Source organism: Nerophis ophidion, linkage group LG08 (assembly GCF_033978795.1).
Source record: "Nerophis ophidion isolate RoL-2023_Sa linkage group LG08, RoL_Noph_v1.0, whole genome shotgun sequence".
Taxonomy (NCBI): domain Eukaryota; kingdom Metazoa; phylum Chordata; class Actinopteri; order Syngnathiformes; family Syngnathidae; genus Nerophis; species Nerophis ophidion.
Window position 1 is genome coordinate 13,517,990 of NC_084618.1, and position 17,467 is coordinate 13,535,456.

The following is a 17,467-nucleotide window of genomic DNA, read 5'->3' on the forward strand; positions in this document are numbered from 1 at the left end:
TTTTAGAACAACATTTCTCAAAGAGCTATTGCTAGGAATTTAGGGATTTTACCATCTACGGTCCGTAAAATTATCAAAAGGTTCAGAGAATCTGGAGAAATCACTGCAAGTAAGGGATGATATTACGGACCTTTGATCCCTCAGGCGGTACTGCATCAAAAACCGACAGTGTGTAAAGGATATCACCACGTGGGCTCAGGAACACTTCATAAAACCACCGTCAATAACTACAGTTGGTCGCTACATCTGTAAGTGCAAGTTAAAACTCTACTATGCAAAGCAAAACCCATTTATAGGGTTATAGAGTTGTACTTGTATAGCGCTTTTCTACCTTCAAGGTACTCAAAGCGCTTTGACACTACTTCCACATTTACCCATTCACACACACATTCACACACTGATGGAGGGAGCTGCCATGCAAGGCGCCAACCAGCACCCATCAGGCGCAAGGGTGAAGTGTCTTGCTCAGGACACAAAGGAGGTGACGAGGTTGGTACTAGGTGGGATTTGAACCAGTGACCCTTTGGTTGTGCACGGCCACTCTACCACTGCGCCAACAACACCAAGGAACGCCGCTGGCTTCTCTGGGCCCGAGCTTATCTAAGATGGACTGATGCAAAGTGGAAAAGTGTTCTGTGGTCTGACGAATCCAAATTTCAAATTATATTTGGAAACTGTAGACTTGGTGTCCTCAGGAACAAAGAGGAAAATAACCATCCGGATTGTTATAGGCGCAAAGTTGAAAAGCCAGCATCTGTGATGGTATGGGGGTGTATTAGTGCCCAAGGCATGGGTTACTTACACATCTGTGAAGGCACCATTAATGCTGAAAGGTACATACAGGTTTTGGAGCAACATATGTTGTCATCCAAGCAAAGTTATCATGCTTATTTCAGCAAGAAAATGCCAAGCCACGTGTTACAACAGCGTGGTTTCGTAGTAATAGAGTGCGGGTACTTTCCTGGCCCACCTGCAGTCCAGACCTGTCTATCATTGAAAATGTGTGGCGCATTATGAAGCGTAACATGCGACAGCGGAGACCCCGGACTGTTGAACGACTGAAGCTCTACATAAAACAAGAATGAGAAAGAATTCCACTTTCAAAGCTTCAACAATTAGTTTCCTCAGTTCCCAAACCTTTATTGAGTGTTGTTAAAAGAAAAGGTGATGTAACACATCACCACATTTCAGGCTGGCCACTCTGGAAACACTCTGTGGAAACGCTCCCCACCCACACTGGTTGGTGCCTCGCCTGGGCTGCCGTGACATAAATTACCATAGTAACTAATTACAAAATGAGTTGGGAAATTGTGTTAGATGTAAATATAAACGGAATACAATGATTTGCAACTCATTTTCAACCCATATTCAGTTGAATATGCTACAAAGACAACATATTTGATGTTCAAACTTTTTTTTTTTTTTTTTTTTGCAAATAATCATTAACTTTAGAATTTGATGCCAGCAACACGTGCCAAAGAAGTTGTGAAAAGTGGCGATAAATGCTGATAAAGTTGAGGAATGCTCATCAAACACTTATTTGGAACATCACACAGGTGTGCAGGCTAACGTGGGTGCCATGATTGGGTATAAAAACAGCTTCCCAAAAAATGCTCAGTCTTTCACAAGAAAGGATGGGGCGAGGTACACCCCTTTGTCCACAACTGTGTGAGCAAATAGTCAAACAGTTTAAGAACGACGTTTCTCAAAGTGCAATTGCAAGAAATTTAGGGATTTCAACATCTAAGGTCCATAATATCATCAAAAGGTTCAGAGAATCTAGAGAAATCACTCCACGTAAGCAGCATGGCCGGAAACCAACATTGAATGACCGTGACCTTCCATCCTTCAGACGACACTGTATCAAAAACCGACATCAATCTCTAAAGGATATCACCACATGGGCTCAGGAACACTTCAGAAAACCACTGTCACTAAATACAGTTGGTCGCTACATCTGTAAGTGCAAGTTAAAGCTCTACTATGCAAAGCGAAAGCCATTTATCAACAACACCCAGAAACGCCGCCGGCTTTGCTGGGCCGAAGCTCATCTAAGATAGACTGATGCAAAGTGGAAAGGTGTTCTGTGGTCTGACGAGTCCGCATTTCAGTTTTTTGGGGGAAACTGTGCACGCTGTGTCCTCCGGATCAAAGTGGAAAAGAACCATTCGGATTGTTCTCAGCGCAAAGCCAGCATGTGTGATGGTATGGGGGTGTATTAGTGCCCAAGGCATAGGTAACTTACACATCTGTGAAGGCACCATTAATGCTGAAAGGTACATCCAGGTTTTGGAGCAACATATGTTGCCGTCCAAGCAACAATATCATGGACGCCCCTGCTTATTTCAGCAAGAAAATACCAACCTATGTGTTACAACAGTGTGGCTTTGTAGTAAAAAAAGTGTGGGTACTAGACAGGCCTGCCTGTCTCCCATCGAAAATGTGTGGCGCATTATAAAGCGTAAAATACGACAGCGCAGACCCCGGATTGTTGAACGACTGAAGCTCTACATAAAACAAGAAGGGGAAAGAATTCCACTTTCAAAGCTTCAACAATTAGTTTCCTCAGTTCCCAAACGTTTATTGAGTGTTGTTAAAAGAAAAGGTGATGTAACACAGTGGTGAACATGCCCTTTCCCAACTACTTTGGCAGGTGTTGCAGCCATGAAATTCTATGTTAATTATTATTTGCAGAAAAATAATTACGTTTTTGAGTTTGAACATCAAATATCTTGTCTTTGTAGTGCATTCAATTGAATATGGGGTAAAAATTATTTGCAAATCATTGTATTCCGTTTATATTTTTGTCTAACACAATTTCCCAACTCATATGGAAACGGGGGTTGTAGATTACCATAGTAACTAATTAGATCAGTGGTGCCCCAACCACCGATTTTTTATTAATTTTTATAAAAAAAAATAAAAAAAATGTTGTTGTTTTTTTTTTTTAATTAAATCTACATAAAAAACACAATATACACTTACAATTAGTGCACCAACTACAAAAACATCCCTTTTTCATGACAAAAACGTCCCTTTTTCATGACAAAGAAAAAAAAAAAAAAAAAAAGGACACCCCCCCTACCCGGGCCGCGGGTCAAATTATTAAGCGTTGACCGGTCCGCGGATACAAAAAGGTTGGGGACCACTGAATTAGATGACCATAGTGTCAGGTTCAAACACCAAACTATCTATTAAACGAGACAAGAAGCAAGGAATCAGGCAGAGACAGAGTTCAATTTAGCTCATGCGGAGAAACATTTGGGGCAGCACACTCAGTTAGTCCCCCGCCATGCTCTAATGTACAGCCTCACGCGCTCTATTTATTCAGGAGTTCCCTAGTTAACATCACCGAGGCTGCCTCTAAAAGGAGTGGTCACACATCCTCCAGCACCGGTACGCACAATACGTGACAGAATGTGCCGGGGGCCTTGTGATTGCCTTGTCTCTGCTTCGTCTGCGTGCTGTCGTCTTATCTTTGTTAAGGTACTTAAAGTCCTTGGCTGCTAGCGAGCTAAAACAAAGAAAACATCTGTGGCGAGGCCACCTTTCATATGCCGTGGAAGATAACAAGTTGTTTGCCCTTGCACGAAGCAGAAAAGAGCACAATAGATAATAACTATAGCAACGGCCTTTAAGCATAAGATTTGTGTGATAACTTATATATAATTATTCTAACACATAGTAACTAATTACATGACCATAGTAACTAGTATATCATGCAAAAGTGCAGATTCAAACCTTTGAAATTCTTTTAGTTCTAAACTTACGGCCATTAGAAAATAACACTGCACATCACAATGGCCGCTATAGTTTCCATCTTCCATCCATCCATCTTCTTCCGCTTATCCGAGGTCGGGTCGCGGGGGCAACAGCCTAAGCAGGGAAACCCAGACTTCCCTCTCCCCAGCCACTTCGTCTAGCTCTTCCCGGGGGATCCCGAAGCGTTCCCAGGCCAGCCGGGAGACATAGTCTTCCCAACGTGTCCTGGGTCTTCCCCGTGGCCTCCTACCGGTTGGACGTGCCCTAAACACCTCCCTAGGGAAGCGTTCGGGTGGCATCCTGACCAGATGCCCGAACCACCTCATCTGGCTCCTCTCGATGTGGAGGAGCAGCGGCTTTACTTTGAGTTCCTCCCGGATGGCAGAGCTTCTCACCCTATCTCTAAGGGAGAGCCCCGCCACACGGCGGAGGAAACTCATTTGGGCCGCTTGTACCCGTGATCTTATCCTTTCGGTCATGACCCAAAGCTCATGACCATAGGTGAGGATGGGAACGTAGATCGACCGGTAAATTGAGAGCTTTGCCTTCCGGCTCAGCTCCTTCTTCACCACAACGGATCGGTACAACGTCCGCATTACTGAAGACGCCGCACCGATCCGCCTGTCGATCTCACGATCCACTCTTCCCTCACTCGTGAACAAGACTCCTAGGTACTTGAACTCCTCCACTTGGGGCAGGGTCTCCTCCCCAACCCGGAGATGGCACTCCACCCTTTTCCGGGCGAGAACCATGGACTCGGACTTGGAGGTGCTGATTCTCATTCCGGTCGCTTCACACTCGGCTGCGAACCGATCCAGCGAGAGCTGAAGATCCCGGTCAGATGAAGCCATCAGGACCACATCATCTGCAAAAAGCAGAGACCTAATCCTGCGGTTACCAAACCGGAACCCCTCAACGCCTTGACTGCGCCTAGAAATTCTGTCCATAAAAGTTATGAACAGAATCGGTGACAAAGGACAGCCTTGGCGGAGTCCAACCCTCACTGGAAATGTGTTCGACTTACTGCCGGCAATGCGGACCAAGCTCTGGCACTGATCATACAGGGAACGGACCGCCACAATAAGACAGTCCGATACCCCATACTCTCTGAGCACTCCCCACAGGACTTCCCGAGGGACACGGTCGAATGCCTTCTCCAAGTCCACAAAGCACATGTAGACTGGTTGGGCAAACTCCCATGCACCCTCAAGAACCCTGCCGAGAGTATAGAGCTGGTCCACGGTTCCACGACCAGGACGAAAACCACACTGTTCCTCCTGAATCCGAGGTTCGACTATCCGACGTAGCCTCCTCTCCAGTACACCTGAATAAACCTTGCCGGGAAGGCTGCGGAGTGTGATCCCACGATAGTTGGAACACACCCTCCGGTCCCCCTTCTTAAAGAGAGGAACCACCACCCCGGTCTGCCAATCCAGAGGTACCGCCCCCGATGTCCACGCGATGCTGCAAAGTCTTGTCAACCAAGACATCTTAAAGATCTAAAAAATGTTTTAAATTGAATAACTTAATGAGCCGCAATGCGGCCCCCGCACCTTAATTTGCCCAGGTCTGGTTTATAGTAACTAGTCAAGTTGTACTTTTAAAATAAAGAAGCCCACAAGTAGTTTTGTGTCAATCAATCAATCAATCAATCAATCAATGTTTATTTATATAGCCCCAAATCACAAATGTCTCAAAGGACTGCACAAATCATTACGACTACAACATCCTCGGAAGAACCCACAAAAGGGCAAGGAAAACTCACACCCAGTGGGCAGAGAGAATTCACATCCAGTGGGACGCCAGTGACAATGCTGACTATGATAAACCTTGGAGAGGACCTCAGATGTGGGCAACCCCCCCCTCTAGGGGACCGAAGGCAATGGATGTTGAGCGGGTCTAACATGATACTGTGAAAGTTCAATCCATAGTGGCTCCAACACAGCCGCAAGAGTTCAGTTCAAGCGGATCCAAGACAGCAGCGAGAGTCCCGTCCACAGGAAACCATCTCAAGCGGATCAGCAGCGTAGAGACGTCCCCAACCGATACAGGCGAGCGGTCCATCCTGGGTCCCGACGAGCGGTCCATCCTGGGTCTTGACTCTGGACAGCCAGTACTTCATCCATGGTCATCGGACCGGACCCCCTCCACAAGGGAGGGGGGGGACATAGGAGAAAGAAAAGAAGCGGCAGATCAACTGGTCTAAAAAGGAGGTCTATTTAAAGGCTAGAGTATACAGATGAGTTTTAAGGTGAGACTTAAATGCTTCTACTGAGGTAGCATCTCGAACTGTTACCGGGAGGGCATTCCAGAGTACTGGAGCCCGAACGGAAAACGCTCTATAGTCCTGTGTTTGATAACCTTTTTGCCGGGCAACGTACACTTCAAACGTCACTATCACGCTAACTTAAAGTCCTTGGCTGTTAGCGGGCAAGCTACTTAAAAACTATGAACAAAATACACATGGACTTTCTCTCTATTAAAAAAAGTCTATCCCTATTAAACCCAAATCGGTCCACAATGCTGACCTTTGTGGAAAAGTTTGGACACCCTTGCTGGAGCCTATTCATTATTTCACATTCTTTTCTCCTGTCTTCAGTCCACCTATCTGGACCACTTTCTCAAGGAAATTGGATCTGGTCGTGGCGGGCCGTTGGTCCGGGACGAATCCCACCGGCTGGGCTCAGGAGGTTAACCCCCCGGTTTTCAGTAAAGCCAAGTACAACTCAACAGTGACATTAATGCGCCCCACAAAGGTAGAAAGTGAGCAAGGAACCAATCCAGAGACCCCCATGCCCATCCTGCTGCCCAAAAACTTCTCAGAGTCTCCAGTGTGGGATTTTGACGACGTTTACAACCAGGATGCTGCACCCAGACAGTCGGTAAGAGAGAAGAATAGAAGTGACTGAATTGAATCATTTAACAACTACATTTTTATTTTATTTACCTAGACGTGCCAAGAATCCGTCAGGGATTCCCAGGATGAGAGCTTCAGGAAGGGATTTCTTCCCAACATCCGCTTGTTTCTGTACAAAGACAACATCAACATGAGCGAGTGGAACAGACTCTCCCACTTTAACCATCCCTATGGCTTCATGGGCTTTGCTTACGACGGTACGTATGTACTCCTTTGGGGGGGGTGCTGTGAGATGCCTGCGATGATACTAAGTTAGCATGTACCTTATTAATGTGATAGCCACATGTAGCTTCTCCGTTGGACAAAATAATCTTCAAACGTCCTTAATTGTTCTTATTCATAAAAGGACATGGCAGGCCATCTTCTTCTATGGATTAATGTAAATATTTGAGGGGTCCCGGGCCCCTGTGTAGTGGAAAAGTTGAGCCTCAAGGTCAAAAACGTTAGGAATCCCTGCAATGCAATCGTGTATCTAAAACAAACGTAACAAGGGAGTATCTCTTTATTAACAAGCTAAATAACAACAAGCACACACACATAAGTCCCTTTGGTGCCCTCACAAATGATCAGAAATCACAAAAATCCTTGACTTTAACAACCATATTGCTACCATGAATTGATTTAAACAAGTTGAAAAACCTATTCTGGTGTTACCATTTAGTTGTCAATCGTACGGAATATGTACTGAACTGTGCAATCTACTAATAAAAGTTTCAATCAATCAATCAATCAATCAATCAATCAATCAAAAACAATGATCAACATTCAAAAAAGTAAAAAGCGACACCAAAACGCAGCAATTGAAATAATTTGGAATGGAATGATCTTTGTACAAACAAAATTGGTTTTCAGCACTAACCTGTTCAAGACTAGACAACATTGTACAGGGTTACAGAACAGGAGCACTGATGGGTCGCCACTCAGGACGCCCCGCAGAAGGTGGGAAAAGGTAGACGCGAATTTGCGAGACCTTAGATGTGTGCGTCCAAGTTAAAGGAAAACTGCAGGCTGTGTTCTTTTAATGGATTATTACAATCTTTGCAAGCTGTGGTCTGGAACAACACGGCACACAAACAACTATCAGATAATCAATCAATCAATCAATGTTTACTTGTATAGCCCTAAATCACTAGTGTCTCAAAGGGCTGCACAAACCACTACGACATCCTCGGTAGGCCCACATAAGGGCAAGGAAAACTCACACCCAGTGGGACGTCGGTGACAATGATGACTATGAGAACCTTGGAGAGGAGGAAAGCAATGGATGCCGAGCGGGTCTAACATGATACTGTGAAAGTTCAATCCACAATGGATCCAAAACAGTCGCGAGAGTCCAGTCCAAAGCGGATCCAACACAGCAGCGAGAGTCCCGTTCACAGCGGAGCCAGCAGGAAACCATCCCAAGCGGAGGCGGATCAGCAGCGCAGAGATGTCCCCAGCCGATACACAGGCAAGCAGTACATGGCCACCGGATCGGACCGGACCCCCTCCACAAGGGAGAGTGGGACATAGAAGAAAAAGAAAAGAAACGGCAGATCAACTGGTCTAAAAAGGGAGTCTATTTAAAGGCTAGAGTATACAAATGAATTTTAAGGTGAGACTTAAATGCTTCTACTGAGGTGGCATCTCGAACTGTTACCGGGAGGGCATTCCAGAGTACTGGAGCCCGAACGGAAAACGCTCTATAGCCCGCAGACTTTTTTTGGGCTTTGGGAATCACTAATAAGCCGGAGTCCTTTGAACGCAGATTTCTTGCCGGGACATATGGTACAATACAATCGGCAAGATAGGATGGAGCTAGACCGTGTAGTATTTTATACGTAAGTAGTAAAACCTTAAAGTCACATCTTAAGTGCACAGGAAGCCAGTGCTGGTGAGCCAGTACAGGCGTAATGTGATCAAACTTTCTTGTTCTTGTCAAAAGTCTAGCAGCCGTATTTTGTACCAACTGTAATCTTTTAATGCTAGACATGGGGAGACCCGAAAATAATACGTTACAGTAATCGAGACGAGACGTAACAAACGCATGGATAATGATCTCGGCGTCTTTAGTGGACAGAGTGGAGCGAATTTTAGCGATATTACGGAGATGAAAGAAGGCCGTTTTAGTAACGCTTTTAATGTGTGACTCAAAGGAGAGAGTTGGGTCGAAGATAACACCCAGATTCTTTACCGTGTCGCCTTGTTTAATTGTTTGGTTGTCAAATGTTAGAGTTGTATTATTAAATAGAGGTCGGTGTCTAGCAGGACCGATAATCAGCATTTCGCTGTCCTCCACCCTGAGCCAGCCCACTTTGGAGAAGTGGGTAGGAGTGAGGTGTGATCTGGGGTGGAGGTCTACAAGTAACCTGACTAGCTTGTTCTGGGATGTTTGGAGTCTAGATTTGAGGGTTTTGGAGGTGCATGAAAAGGGTTGAATGAGAGTTCCTGCTAGAATCTTCATGGTGCTTTTGTTGACCAGAGAGGAGATTCTGTAGAGAAATTTTGTTAACTGGTTGACCTTTTTGATAACCTCGGTTGCCATTTTATCACAGGAAAGATTAGCCTCTAGAATGGAACCTAGGTAGGTGACCTCATCTTTCCCGGTGATAACGATGTCACCCACTTTAATAGTGATGTCACTGACTTACTTAAGGTTGATTTGGGACCCAAATAGGATGCATTCAGTTTTACCTAAGTGAATGTATAGCTGATTGTCTGCGAGCCAGGTGTAAATTCAGTTCGGAACTGAAGATTTTTTTCCACCTGTGACTTGTCCTTGCCGGATACCAGCAGGGCCGAGTCATCCACAAACAGGAACAATTCACAGTCGCATGCTGATGGCATGTCATTTACGTATATTAGGAACAGTAAAGGCCCTAATATACTGCCTTGGAGTAAGGAAGGCTGGTTTCATGTTTGTCCTCCTACAGAAAATAATGAAGCAGGTGAGCGGGCAAACACTAATCAGAGACAGGTGAACACCACGGTGAAAAAACAAGGGAGTGAAAAAACAGGAAGCAATGGAGTCTTAAAGGCCTTCTGAAATGAGATTTTCTTATTTAAACGGGGATAGCAGGTCCATTCAATGTGTCGTACTTGATCATTTGGCGATATTGCTATATTTTTGCTGAAAGGATTTAGTAGAGAACATCCACGATAAAGTTGGCAACTTTTAGTCGCTAGTAAAAAAAGCCTCGCCTTTACCGGAAGTCGCAGACGATGACGTCACAAGGGTGAGGGCTCCTTACGTCCTCACATTGTTTTTAATGGGAGCCTCCAGCAGCAAGAGCTATTCGGACCGAGAAAACGACAATTTCCCCATTGATTTGAGCGAGGATGAAAGATTAGTGGATGATGATATTGATACCGAAGGACTAGAGAGAAAAAAAAAAAGGCGATTGCATTGGGACGGATTCAGATGTTTTTAGACACATTTACTAGGATAATTCTGGGATATTCTTTATCTTTCTATTGTGTTGCTAGTGTTTTAGTGAGATTAAATAGTACCTGATAGTCGGAGGGGTTTGTCCACGGGTGTCTTGACGCCAGTCTCTCTGAGGGAAGTCGACGGCAGCTGCATGGACGGCGCAAGCTCAGCTGATCTCCGGTAAGAGGCGACTTTTTACCACAATTTTCTCACCGAAACCTGCCAGTTGACAAGTGGTCGGGAACCATGTTCGCTTGACCGCTCTGATCCATAGTAAAGCTTCACCTCCGGGAATTTTAAAGGGGAACATTTTTACAATTTCAAAAGGGTTAAAAACAATAAAAATCAGTTCCCAGTGGCTTGTTTTAGTTTTCAAAGTTTTTTTTTAAATTTTACATCTCCCAGAGTATCCCTAAAAAAAGCTTTAAAGTGCTTTATCTTCGCTATTTGCGATGCAACTGTCCATTTCCCTGTGACGTCATACAGTGCTGCCAATACAAACAAACAATGGCGAATAGCACAGCAAGCTATAGCGACATTAGCTCGGATTCAGACTCGGATTTCAGCGGCTTAAGCGATTCAACAGATTACGCATGTATTGAAACAGATGGTTGGAGTATGTAGACTGGTTGGGCAAACTCCCATGCACCCTCAAGAACCCTGCCGAGACTATAGAGCTGGTCCACAGTTCCACGACCAGGACAAAAACCACACTGTTCCTCCTGAATCCGAGGTCTAGTTGGGCCAGTCATGTAGACTGGCTCAACCAGTCTACATGTGCTTTGTGGACTTGGAGAAGGCATCCGACTGTGTCCCTCGGGAAGTCCTGTGGGGAGTGTTCAGAGAGTATGGGGTATCGGACTGTCTTATAGTGGCGGTCCGCTCCCTGTACGATCAGTGCCAGAGCTTGGTCCGCATTGCCGGCAGTAAGTCGAACACATTTCCAGTGAGGGTTGGACTCCGCCAAGGCTGTCCTTTGTCACCGATTCTGTTCATAACTTTTATGGACAGAATTTCTAGGCGCAGTCAAGGCGTTGAGGGGTTCCGGTTTGGTGGCTGCAGGATTAGGTCTCTGCTTTTTGCAGATGATGTGGTCCTGATGGCTTCATCTGACCGGGATCTTCAGCTCTCTCTGGATCGGTTCGCATCCGAGTGTGAAGCGACCGGAATGAGAATCAGCACCTCCAAGTCCGAGTCCATGGTTCTCGCCCGGAAAAGGGTGTAATGCCATCTCCGGGTTGGGGAGGAGACCCTGCCCCAAGTGGAGGAGTTCAAGTACCTAGGAGTCTTGTTCACGAGTGAGGGAGGAGTGGATCGTGAGATCGACAGGCGGATCGGTGCGGCGTCTTCAGTAATGCGGACGTTGTACCGATCCGTTGTGGTGAAGAAGGAGCTGAGCCGGATGGCAAAGCTCTCAATTCACCGGTCGATCTACGTTCCCATCCTCACCTATGGTCATGAGCTTTGGGTCATGACCGAAAGGATAAGATCACGGGTACAAGCGGCCCAAATGAGTTTCCTCCGCCGTGTGGCGGGTCTCTCCCTTAGAGATAGGGTGAGAAGCTCTGCCATCCGGGAGGAACTCAAAGTTAAGCCGCTGCTCCTTCACATCGAGAGGAGCCAGATGAGGTGGTTCGGGCATCTGGTCAGGATGCCACCCGAACGCCTCCCTAGGGAGGTGTTTAGGGCACGTCCAACCGGTAGGAGGCCACGGGGAAGACCCAGGACACGTTGGGAAGACTATGTCTCCCGGCTGGCCTGGGAACGCCTCGGGATCCCCCGGGAAGAGCTAGACGAAGTGGCTGGGGAGAGGGAAGTCTGGGTTTCCCTGCTTAGGCTGTTGCCCCCGCGACCTGACCTCGGATAAGCGGAAGATGATGGATGGTTGGAGTACGGAGGCAGATAGCGAAAACAAAATTGAAGAAGAAACTGAAGCTATTGAGCGAATAGCTATTGACGCTATTCGGCCATAGCATGGGTGTACCTAATGAAGTGGCCCATAGCATGGTTGCCTTATCAGCATCACCGGTAAAATGTGCGGACCAAACGATCAGGACTTTTGCATCTTGTGACACCGGAGCAACTTAAATCCATCGAATGGTAAGTGTTTGTTTGCCAATAAATGTGAGTATCTAGTTTCAAATGTACATACAGCTAGCGTAAATAGCATGTTAGCATCGATTAGCGTGGCATGTTAGCATCGATTAGCTGGCAGTCATGCTGCGACCAAATATGTCTGATTAGCACATAAGTCACCAACATCAACAAAACTCACCTTTGTGATTTCGTTGACTTTATCGTTGCAAATGCATCTGCAGGTTATCCATACATCTCTGTGCCATGTCTGTCTTAGAAATCGCCGGTAAAATGTGCAGACACTTTGGTGCATTCAATGGGGGTCTGGCGGCAGATTTCTTGCCAGTGGTGCAACTTGAATCCCTCCCTGTTAGTGTTGTTACACCCTCCGACAACACACCGACGAGGCATGATGTCTCCAAGGTTCCAAAAAATAGTCAAAAAAACGGAAAATAACAGAGCTGAGACCCGATGTTTGTAATGTGAAAATGAATATGGCGGGTGGGTTACCTCGGTGACGTCACGTTCTGACGTCATCGCTACAAGACCGATAAACAGAAAGGCGTTTAATTCGCCAAAATTCACCCATTTAGAGTTCGGAAATCGGTTAAAAAAATACATGGTCTTTTTTCTGCAACATCAAGGTATATATTGTCGCTTGCATAGGTCTGGTGATAATGTTCCCCCTTAATGAAGGAAACACCGTGATTGTGTGGCTAAAGCTTCTCACCTCCATCTTTCTACTTTGACGTCTCCATTATTAATTGAACAAATTGCAAAAGATTCAGCAACACAGATGTCCAGAATACTGTGTAATTGCGCGATGAAAAGAGACGACGTTTAGCCGCGAATGGTGCTGCGCTAATTTGTCCCCTGCAACCCGGGACGTCACGTGCACGCCATATTTTCAACAAGAAACTCCGCGGGAAATTTAAAATTGTAATTTAGTAAACTAAACCGGCCGTATTGGCACGTGTTGCAATGTTAATAATTCATCATCGATATATAAACTATCAGACTGCGTGTTCGGTAGAAGTGGCTTTCAGTAGGCCTTTAAGTTCATACTATATCTACACTATATATACTACATCATATTTATACTATATCTACACTATATATACTACATTATATCTAGTTTATGTTTATACTATATCTACATTATACACCACTTCCCACCTACGTCTTTCTTCTTTGACGTCTCCATTATTAATTGAACAAATGGCAAAAGATTCAGCAACACAGATGTCCAGAATACTGTGTAATTATGCGATTAAAGCAGACGACTTATAGCTGGCATCGGGCTGGAAAAAAATGTTCGCTACAATCCTTTCAACAAAATACTTTGTGCGAAATTTAAAATTACAATTTAGTAAACTAAAGCGGCCGTATTGGCACGTGTTGCCATGTTAATAATTCATCATTGATATATAAACTATCAGATTGCGTGTTCGGTAAAAGTGGCTTTCAATAGGCCTTTAAACAGAACATAACTAAACAAAACATGATCGCAAGACATGACAATTTTCACCAAATTAAGGACTAGTTTTTTAGTTTTGATATTTTACAAGTAAAACAACTGCTGCTCTTAAAGTTTCAATACTATTTAAAGAAAAGAGCCTTATGAAATGTAAGGTGTTACTAACTCCATGAGTGTAAAGCCAAGTCTAAGTTACATGTCAGTGTTCCCAATTGGAAGTAAGCCAGTTCTTAAAGTCTGCAATTAAAACTTGGAGTTTTAATTGCATGTTAGTTTGATTGATGACTAAGTAGGGTGTTGTCTGCTTAACTTTAGGAGCATACTTTTGTATAATAGTGCCTGACGTGTTCATGTGAATACCTCACATGAACACATGCTTCAACAGTCGAACCACGAATCATGACTGACTTTATCGTGCACAGATTCTCTCCTGGCGGTAGACACAAACTTAATACGTCCAACAAACAGGATTGAAGATGGTTTCTTTTAAAATCTTTGTATTAAAATGCAGTGGTCAGAGTCCTCAATTAGATATTTTGTTTATAGAAAGTCATATAAATGCTTATAGGGACGGCGTGGCGCAGTGGGAGAGTGGCCGTGCGCAACCCGAGTGTCCCTGGTTCAATTCCCACCTAGTACCAACCTCGTCACGTCCGTTGTGTCCTGAGCAAGACACTTCACCCTTGCTCCTGATGGGTGCTGGTTGGCGCCTTGCATGGCAGCTCCCTCCATCGGTGTGTGAATGGGTAAATGTGGAAGTAGTGTCAAAGCGCTTTGAGTACCTTGAAGGTAGAAAAGCGCTATACAAGTACAACCCATTTATTGTGTTTATGTTTTGTTTTCACTAAATTATTTAGAAAGCTATCACTGTTGGAACATATGAGTGCAAAATATAATAAGTAGATTTAGAACTAGAAATTTTGATGGGCCTGCTATTTGTGCCCCGGATTTTTGGCCAGAGGTCGCCATAAACAGTTTACCGTATTTCCTTGAATTGCCGCCGGGTATATAGTACGCGCAGGCCTAGAATTACTGCCGGGTCAAACTCGTTTTGCAAAATAATTAGCGCATTCTTAGCATTACCGCCGGCTCAGGATTAACGCCGGGTCAAACTTGTTTCCCCAAATAATTAGCATATGCCTAGAATTTCCGCCGGGTCAAAATCGTCACGTCACGAGTGACACTTCACCTGTCATCATTTTCAAAATGGAGGAGGGTGGTTTCAATAATTTGAAACCGCATAAATGGAAAAAGATTAGGAGCTATTCAGTAGGATTTAAGGTCCAAGCTATTGAATATGCTAAAAAGAACAGTAAGCAGCTATGTTTTTTAATATACCGTAGCTGCGTGTATCAAATATGAGTCGTTAAATGACTCCCGCCTCCTGGTGGTAGAGGGCGCTAGTGATCCTTCTTGCGACTACTCGGCTGCAGAAGAAGTGACAACAAGCAGCAGGAGTGAGCAGCGTGTGTTTATTTTTTCCTCTCGCTTGCACTTTTAACATGGAGGATTATATATCTAAAATTAGACAGTTTTCTAAACTGGACTTTCAATCGAAGCAGGAGGTAATAAAGGAAGATCTCCATCGAGACGGAGAGACTTTTAAAACTGAAGAAAGATAAGGAAGACTTCTATAAACAAGTTATCAATGCTTTTAATCAGAAGGAGCTGCGCATGGACTTCATTTGTAAGTAAAGGTAAGACCATAATCATTTTTTATTTATTACATGTGCTTTTCATGATGGTATCCTTACATCACACTCAAATTTTTAAGCGCAGGCCTAAATTTACCGCATGCCTTTGGTAAGAGGTTTTAAATTAATTAGCGGCCCAGCGGTAATTCAAGGAAATACAGTATGTAGGATTTGTTGAAAAACTTCATGCCGAACAATGTCTAATTTTGGGAAAAAGCTTGGAGAAATCGACTTTTCGTAAAAAGCGTGAGCGCCTCAAGGCTTTGAGGTACATTCCGGTGTACTCAGATTTCTGATAAGTGGAAAAATGGCCGAGTTAGAGCCTGTAGGAAAATAAGAATTTTTGTGTTTTTCTCGCTCCAACATCCTTCATTGGAGTCAATGAAAGATTCAGCTGAGTTTTTTGGCTTTGAGGGACAACAAGGCGAAAAGGGACACATGACCTCCATAAAAGTCACATTTTCTGAGAGAGGACATGTATGTCAACGTCTTCACCGAAACACATTACAGTGGGATAAAAGATGTGGCCGTGAGGACAGGTTATTCGCCACAAAAAACTAAAACATTTTTGGGGCTTCCACGGTCTAGTAAATTTAGAGTGGACGCCCTCCGCTTTAATGAAGGAAGGCCGATGGCGCTCGCCTCCTTCCGATAGCCGTCCAGCCAGAACTAAACTTTGAAAGTCAAAACGTTTTAGCCAGGGTTAAATTAGAGGAATTTGTGAACAAAATGAGACGTTAATCACCGAGCGAAGTGGAACTATGGCTGAGCTCCAAGAGGAAGTAATCTCGCAAATAGCCGCCATTATAAAGGTGCGTACACTTTCAATTGGCCCATTTTTTTGGGTTCATTCGTGAATAGCGTCGCCATGGTAACACAAAATGTTCCCAATTTAGAGTACCCCCATCGGCGCAACTGAGACCTTTTCGACGGTATAACATATGTGGGGGTTTGTTGGCCGGCTCGTCACGTATTAAGCGTAAGAGAAACGTGCGGAACTATAATAAAAGTTGAAGTAAGAGCAGTAATAATATGGGCTGTTTGCAATTTATACTCTATTTGTGAAAATTATTCTAAAACATAATTTCTGTTGTATTCTTATTTCACTGTTATATTTGTATTCTCATTGTTGCTTTTTATTTTTATTCTTATTGTAATATTTTAATTTGTTATTATCCATCCATCCATTTTATACCGCTTATTCCCTTTTGGGGTTGCGGGGGGCGCTGGCGCATATCTCAGCTACAATCGGGCGGAAGGCAGGGTACACCCTGGACAAGTCGCCACCTCATCACAGGGCCAACACAGATAGACAGACAACATTCACACACTAGGGACCATTTAGTGTTGCCAATCAACCTATCCCCAGGTGCATGTCTTTGGAAGTGGGAGGAAGCCGGAGTACCCGGAGGGAACCCACGCATTCACGGGGAGAACATGCAAACTCCACACAGAAAGATCCCGAGCCTGGATTTGAACCCAGGACTGCAGGACCTTCGTATTGTGAGGCAGACGCACTATCCCCTCTCCCACCGTGAAGCCTAATTTATTATTATTGTAATATTAACACTGATGCTGGAATAATGCATTTTCCTGAGGGAGCTCTCCTGAAGGAATCAATAAAGTACTATCTGTCTGTCCTGTCTGTCTGTCGGTGGGTCGGTGTGTCTGTCTGTCTGTCGGTCGGTCGGTCAGTCGGTCGGTGTGTGTGTCGGTCGGTCGGTCGGTGTGTGTGTCGGTCGGTCGGTGTGTCTGTCGGTCGGTCGGTGTGTGTGTCGGTCGGTCGGTCGGTCGGTGTGTCGGTCAGTCGGTGTGTGTGTCGGTCGGTCGGTCGGTGTGTCTGTCGGTCGGTCGGTGTGTGTGTCGGTCGGTCGGTCGGTCGGTGTGTGTGTCGGTCGGTCGGTCGGTCGGTCGGTGTGTCTGTCGGTCGGTCGGTCGGTCGGTGTGTCTGTCGGTCGGTCGGTCGGTCGGTCGGTGTGTCTGTCGGTCGGTCGGTCGGTGTGTCTGTCTGTCGGTCAGTCGGTGTGTGTGTCGGTCGGTCGGTCGGTCGGTGTGTCTGTCTGTCGGTCGGTCGGTCAGTCGGTCGGTGTGTGTGTCGGTCGGTCGGTGTGTCTGTCGGTCGGTCGGTGTGT

General features: G+C 45.1%; 1 protein-coding gene and 1 long non-coding RNA gene across 4 annotated transcripts in view; one reads left to right on the plus strand and one right to left on the minus strand.

Moving 5' to 3' along the window:
* Positions 1-17,467, minus strand: part of LOC133557340 (uncharacterized) — a 252,154-nt gene that overhangs the window by 230,840 nt on the left and 3,847 nt on the right. The window lies entirely within an intron of this gene.
* The window catches only part of LOC133557339 (alpha-N-acetylgalactosaminide alpha-2,6-sialyltransferase 1-like), a 55,073-nt gene that overhangs the window by 2,182 nt on the left and 35,424 nt on the right, over positions 1-17,467 (plus strand). For all 3 annotated transcript variants that reach the window (XM_061907734.1, XM_061907735.1, XM_061907733.1), the window contains exons 2-3: positions 6,362-6,644; positions 6,714-6,876. In XM_061907734.1, coding sequence (XP_061763718.1) covers positions 6,362-6,644; positions 6,714-6,876 — 446 coding nt within the window. The remainder of the gene's footprint in view (positions 1-6,361; positions 6,645-6,713; positions 6,877-17,467) is intronic.